General features: G+C 36.7%; 1 protein-coding gene and 1 pseudogene across 3 annotated transcripts; both read left to right on the top strand.

Annotated features, from left to right (window-relative positions):
* Window positions 1-352: 352 nt before the first annotated feature.
* LOC107721199 (probable tRNA pseudouridine synthase 2) lies at window positions 353-4,383 on the top strand. 3 transcript variants are annotated; one of them, XM_016529095.1, is made up of 9 exons: window positions 353-545; window positions 623-746; window positions 892-1,029; window positions 2,384-2,458; window positions 2,546-2,607; window positions 2,820-2,901; window positions 2,997-3,069; window positions 3,183-3,319; window positions 3,429-4,383. In XM_016529095.1, exons 2-9 carry the CDS (start codon window positions 629-631, stop codon window positions 3,827-3,829), a joined length of 1,086 nt encoding a protein of 361 aa, XP_016384581.1. In that variant the 5' UTR covers window positions 353-545; window positions 623-628; the 3' UTR covers window positions 3,830-4,383. The 3 variants fall into 3 exon arrangements, with proteins under 3 accessions (XP_016384581.1, XP_016384580.1, XP_016384579.1); XM_016529094.1 differs by having other exon boundaries at window positions 353-549; window positions 626-746; XM_016529093.1 differs by having other exon boundaries at window positions 353-549.
* Window positions 4,384-5,401: 1,018 nt separating this feature from the next.
* LOC107721200 (haloacid dehalogenase-like hydrolase domain-containing protein 3) lies at window positions 5,402-6,605 on the top strand (annotated as a pseudogene).
* Window positions 6,606-6,898: the final 293 nt, after the last annotated feature.

The raw sequence follows: 6,898 nt of genomic DNA, 5'->3' as shown, positions 1-6,898 counted from the left end.
AGAGTTGAGTGCAAGAGTATTATACAGCAAAAAATAAAGCAAATATGGCAGAAAGAATGGGAAGAAGGAATTAAAGGTAGACATTATTTTTCAATTCAGCCTACATTAATGCACACATCATTCACAAGATTAGAGAGGAGGGATAGTGTGGTAATCACTAGATTAAGACTGGGGCATTGTGCACTGAATTATGGGCTGGCAAGGGTTGGCAAGCATCCAGATGGCAGATGTTTGTGTGGAGAATTAGAAACCGTGAAGCATGTAGTAATGGAGTGTGAAATTCTTTGTGCTGCAAGAAACCGCATGTTTTCTGATCTGTTGGAATCCGGAGTCTCATCTTTATCTTTAAAATCGATTCTTGAAAATAAGGAATATGAAGCAACAAAGGTTGTTATAAGTTTTTTACTCCACACTGGTCTTTATTTGAGGATTTAATCTATGAGATGGAGTTCTTCAGATGAACTGAGGAGGGCAGCAATACGCCTTTGAAGCGTCTAAGCTGCCGCAAATCACACAAGAAGAAGAAAAAGAATTTCAGCACAGCAGTATGTGAATGTTTTGCTTCCTTGCTTGTCAGTCATTTACCTAATATTATATTGATGTTTGTAACATTTGTTTCTAGAAGAAGATGGCCGCGCAGGCTATACGTCTTTTCCGTAAAATGGATGGTCTGTTTGCTGTGTACAAACCGCAGGGAGTTCACTGGAAACATGTTCGTGACAGCATAGAGTCCAATTTATTAAAAGGTAGTGTCTGTGTCACTTGTAAAGTAAATGCTTATAGATAAATTATGAATTAATTTAATTGTGATACACGATTATCAGTGCAACTGTAAACTGTGTCTTTCTCTCTTTTCCTTCTGTCCGTTTTCCTCTCATCCTCCTCTTGAAGCGCTGAACTCTTGTCCTCCACCAGCTCCTCAGCATGCAGTGCAGTTCCAGCTTCTGTCCAGTGGAGAGAACAGCAGCAGCTCCAAAGATCTCGCATTATCACCCACTATGGTCCCCACTCTGGCAGACCATCCTCTAGGTTAGTGGGTAAACTTTAAAAAAATATGTCCAGGTCCAGTGTTGCCAACTAATTTTCAGGGGAAGTTGTTTTTTTTCTGTTCTCATGTCAGATATGTAGGTATGTATGCATGTATGTATGTAGGAGCACCTTAAAAAAACACAACAAATTCCTCGTGTGTTTGCACACACATGGCGAATAAAGCTAATTCTGATTCTGATTCTAAAGGAAGGGCGATTTGTTGGTGAAAGTTTCTAAATTACGTTGTGATGTCATTGTGCGATGACGTCATTACGTAATCGTGACGCAAAATTTAGTCACTACATCAAATGTCAGCAAAAAATATATATTTTTGTTAATTTAGATATGTTCGTAAAATAATATAAATGCATAATATAATGTTAAAATATAAATAACTTTTTATATACAACATTGTAATTTTTAATTTTTTTTTATTAGCTAGTAAACTAGTAAAACTACACATTCTGAACAATTATAGTTTTAAGCAGTGTATTTACCTGCATTTTAAATTGCACATTGTATTTTGTGTTTTTGGGTTATGCAGTGGTTCTCAACCCGCGGCCCGCGGGCCGCATGCCCGGTTTTTACCTGCATTTTAAATTACGCATTGTATTTTGTGTTTTCGGGTTACAGGGTTACAATGGACAACGGATAACGGATAATGTCCTGGAAAATTACTAGTACCTTTTTAATTTTTCTAGATATTTTTCTTACAGAGTACTAACTAATCAACAATCACAGGTACAAGCTACTAACAAGGTGTATCATAAATGAACAATTATTAAATTATTATTATTATTATCAAATTGAACAATTGCAAGTAGCAATAACTTAATTCACGTGATGTGTGTACTGCTAGGCATCTTTGGTTTCCTCTTTGTGAAATTTAGATGGAAAATGTGTGCATTTTTTTTTGTTTGAGTCACTTATTAAAAGTTGCTAAAAGTAGCCAAATAAAATAAAAAAATAGCTACATTTGTTGCTAGGTGCTTTTGGAAAAAAAATTTGCTAGGGTAGTCTGAAAAGTTGCTAAATTTAGCAACAAAATTGCTAAGTTGGCAACACTGTCCAGGTCACATAAAAAAAGCCTACTTTAGAACAATCAAGAATTAAAGTGTTAGAGTTTTTTCTTTTTCGTTTTGTTTGTTTGTTTTTTAATTGGCATACATTAAAGGCAGTGCAACAAATACTACCATAATGTATTTCTAATGTTACTACATTATTTAAATTCAGTGCTGAGAATTGGGGCTTCTGTGAGATACTGTGTGTGTGTATATATATATATATATATATATGCAACCCTTCTGATTGATGCATAACTATGAATCAATGAAACTAATGAATTCCTCTGAAGTGACAGGGCCGCAGTTTCATAAGGTTCACGTCGGAGTTGGTCATCGATTGGATGCTTTTTCCTCTGGGGTGTTGGGTAATCAAAAAATATAAACTCTTGAGTTTTCAAGTGATTTATTGTAGGATGTGCTCTGTGCTCAATCCTCTCATGTCTCTATCTCAGTTTTAGGTGTTGGGAAAGGAAATGGAGTGCTAGAGCATCTGTGCAAATCACATGTAACCAGGGTAAAAGTTTGTTATATTTTATGTTATATTATATAATAATTCATCTCACATTAAACTGCTATTCCATTATTTATTTGTTTATTTGACTGCCTATATATTTTCCACTAATTGATTCTGAATCCATAGTAAGAAATGAACAAATCAGAACTCTGAGCAGATATGTAGTAGACAATTTTATGCAGACTGTTGTTGTGTTTGTTTTATATATGAAGGACTACACGCTTGAGGGGGAGTTTGGAAAAGCCACTGATAATTTCACTGACACAGGCCGAGTCATAGAAAAAACGACATATGGTAATTTGTACATTACAATATCGTAACTATCATATTTGTTATGTATAGAATACAGACTAACGAATTGTAGTAAACTTTGTGTCTTTATTGTCTAGACCACGTTACCCAGGATAAGCTAGAGAGAGTTCTTGCAATGATACAGGGAGCCAACCAGAAAGCCTTAATTACGTGAGTCGCTATAAGAATATTATTCTACATATTACATTTCATACTGTCAGACTATGTGTAAACATTTGGTTAATGCATAGCATGTCTCTGAGTATGTTATTCTGTCTATTCAGGTATTCTCAGGTGGATCTGCGCACTCAGGAGGCTTACGAGCTTGCAGTGAGGGGTTTATTGTATCCTCATGGTAAAAGCCCACCGATTCTGACAGGTCTGCGTTGCATACATTTCAATCCACCACATTTCTCATTGGGTTAGTACACTGAATTATATGTTACGTACATATACATAAGTATGTTTGTCTTACTTGTAAGGCCAGTAATCACTGTTCTTTCAAATTTATTTTCCTCACTTCAAACCAGAGGTCCAGTGTGTGAATGAGACTCAGAAATATCTGCGTAAATTGATTCATGAGGTAGGACTAGAGCTGCGAACTTGTGCGGTCTGTTCTGGAGTGCGTCGTACACGAGATGGTCCATTCAAAGTAGAGAACGCACTCACCCGACAACACTGGACTGCTGACAGCATTATACAAGCCATTGCTCACTTTCACAAGACTACCCGCAGAATCAGGAAATCTGGAATGTACAGGCAGACTGCTGGCCAAATGAACTCAAGTGCAGAGGTCCAAGAGCAAATCAGAAGTCAAACTGGACAGTCTGAGCAAATAAATCAAGATGAATTCTCAAGCTCTACTTCTGATACAGTTGTGGACAGAGAGACACCTGTGACGATGAGTGAGGGGAGAACAAAACATCGTTAAATGAATCAACTGCCTCAGTTTGGATGATTTGATTCCTGAGATGTATTTATCTGTTCACTCTAATTTAGAAATTTGTTATACAATAATTTTGCATATTTAAAACTGCATTTTTGTTATGTTCTCAGTGTCATCATTGATAATATTTAGGCTGTGTATGTGTTCACTTTTTAGCTATATTTGTGAGGGCCAGATGTCCTCACTTTAATAGTGTAATAATTACAGAATTAATCTATCATGGGTCACTACGAATACCACATTTACAGTCGCATCCATTTGATTTTGGTAGTGACACCTACCTGCATGCATGCAGCATCATCAATAAAACATTGGCCAGTGCAATCTATGGCTTTAATATTTCAAAAAATAATAATTTGATAGAATTATGCAATAAAAAATTAAACAATGTAAATTAAAGTAGGCTATTTGAAAAAAGTGACACATGTCAGTGAAAACCGGAAGTGTCACCAGATGTGCCGCTAAGCATAGTGGCATGTGCCAATGGCATCCATACTTCAGATGCCATGTCACTTAATGTTAATACGACTACTGTGTGTGTGTGTGTGATTTGACATTTCTGAATAAATAATGTAATGGTACTGTAATGTTTTTTTCACATTACAAATACTCTTACATTATCTAAACAAAGATAATGTAATGTATATTCATTACGTGATGTCATTTCTTACAGTTACATAATTCTTATAGTATAATTTACAGTGTTTACAATACTGTGCTCTAGTCTCAGACTCAAAATAAAAAACTAATGGAAATGTTAGATGATCATCTTCAATTGGCTGCAAATTGGATAGAAATAACAGTAATTATGAATGAAATCTGTAATATGACCATTTTGTTATCTTTAAACAGGTCTAACAGTGGTTTTGGGGCTCTGCATGACCATGATTAGATGAAATCACACAGACAGAGACTGCCCTCTTTGAACATACACATTGAGTGCCATCAGACACATTAACTTGTACTACATTTTTGTCAGTGTCTTAACATTTTCACTCTGTGGTTCACTCATTCAGATGTGGACTGTTTGTGCTGTACTGACAAAGGACCACTATTTTAATAAGAAATTAAATTTCATTTTACAGTAAAACAATGCTCTTACATGTACATAAGTTATTTTTGTAGTTTGTACAGTACATAAACCGTATACACTGGAATGCATTTCAAAATAAAACAGTAAAAAACTAAATAATTGTTCAGACCCCTGCTGAAGCAGCACCTCCTCCTCACTTGGTACTAGTTGCTTTTCTCATCGCTTCTCAGGATGGATCAACAACAATTGTTCTTGTATTGTGGATGAGGCTTTGCTGGCGCGAATTTGCCATTTATTTCAGAATCTTTTCAATTATAAAATCTTTTCAATTATTTTATTTCAAAAGATTACTGTTTTTAGGGTTCAAAAATTAATTTATTTAAATGCGGTCTTATGTGGGATTCTGCTTTTTGAGCCGACAGGCGCCCCTAGAGGAAAACAACTAGTAATCTTCTAGTAGTAACCAGTCCGTTTACCTTCTGTTACCTTGCTTTCTAACACTACGTTGCCATCTGTAGGTTATGTGTGCAGTTTGTATTATCAGAGCATAGGACGTGTAGGTTTTCAGCCGTATTGGTGATGCGAGGGCCGGTGCGTTGGGTATTATGGGATGTGAAGGACACTCTGTTAAAGGTCCGGCGCTCGGTTGGAGAGCAGTACTGCAGCGAAGCAGAGCGAGCAGGACTAAAGCTGCCAGCTGCACAGGTAGAAACTGCTTTCAGACAGGCTTACCGGCAAATATCTCGCTTATTTCCCAACTATGGCAGAGCTCAGGGCATGAACAAGCCAGGAGTGGTGGACTGGACTAGTGAGGGACACTTTTGCCCAGTGTGGTGTAGATGACCCTGCTTTACTGGATAGACTAGCCAACAACCTCTATCATAACTTTAGTGGACCAGAAAACTGGGAGGTAAGGGGTATTTTACTTTTCAGATATTTAGCCCTTAAAATTAAAAAGCTATTCTTCAAACTCAGCATTTTCAGCTGTTATTATTACTAATTGCCAGAATCCCCTGTAGGGGGCGCTCGTTCAATACAAATTTCTATTGCCAGTTATCGATTATCCTCTAAAATGACAAGCTGAAATAGCTTTAATGTAGACAAGTACATACGGTTATGCTCAAGTAACTTACACTAATTTTATTGTCACCATCAGGTGTTTCCTGATTCTAATAGAACTCTGAAGTTCTGCACCGCTTTGGGACTCAAGCAAGGTGTTGTTTCCAACTCTGACAAGCGTTTGGAAGGGATCCTGAGGGGATGTGGCCTTCTCACTCACTTCTCATTTCTCCTGACCTCAGAAGAAGCTGGGGTTGCTAAACCAGACCCTGGCATTTTTACCCAGGCGCTGGTGCGGTGTGGTGTTCCAGCCTCCAGTGTAGTTCATGTTGGGGACCATTATGTGAACGACTACCTGATCTCACGCTCATTGGGTATTCCGAGGTTTACCTGCTTGACAGACAAGACTGTCATGGGCACCTTGATGTTCCCCCACAGCATAGATTACAGAGCCTAGATGAACTACCAGCTCGATTAAAACTGGATGCAGACTGATGATTATGTAATGTTGCTGCAGGCTTAAATTAATTTTTAAATGGGCCATATTTTTTGCAGATGCTTGTTTTGTATGATGAAACATAAGATGTAAGCCGAAAACAACAGAAAGTAGGACAGGAAATGGTTCTGGAAATGTTCTTTTAACAGTTTAGTTTGAATGAACTCAATGTACTGCCAAAAAATATATATTTTATTGTTGATCTGACAATAAATTATATTTTATTGTGAAATTTGTTTGGTTGTTATTCACTCTTTTGATAAATATAGTATCTGGTAAAATACTGCTCAGACATCAGTCCCGAAATACAAATGTATGACTGCCAGTACATATAGTGCTCTGGAAAAAAGTTTTTTGAGATTTTATCCATTATAATTAGAAATCCTACACAGCTTTTCTCTATTTTCTAACCACAAAATTAATTGCTATATATATATATATATATATATCAAATATATATTTCTAA

Source organism: Sinocyclocheilus rhinocerous, unplaced genomic scaffold, assembly GCF_001515625.1.
Source record: "Sinocyclocheilus rhinocerous isolate Xijiao unplaced genomic scaffold, SAMN03320098_v1.1 scaffold2106, whole genome shotgun sequence".
Taxonomy (NCBI): Eukaryota; Metazoa; Chordata; class Actinopteri; order Cypriniformes; family Cyprinidae; genus Sinocyclocheilus; species Sinocyclocheilus rhinocerous.
Note: the sequence above shows the minus strand (reverse complement) of the source record. Positions and strands in the feature narration are given on the sequence as shown.

Coding starts and splice junctions, on each gene's coding strand:
- LOC107721199 (XM_016529095.1), top strand. CDS start 629: ATGGCCGCGCAGGCTATACGTCTTTTCCGTAAAATGGATGGTCTGTTT. Junction 747..891: donor AGAGTCCAATTTATTAAAAG/GTAGTGTCTGTG, acceptor CTCCTCTTGAAG/CGCTGAACTCTTGTCCTCCA. Junction 2,608..2,819: donor GCAAATCACATGTAACCAGG/GTAAAAGTTTGT, acceptor TTATATATGAAG/GACTACACGCTTGAGGGGGA.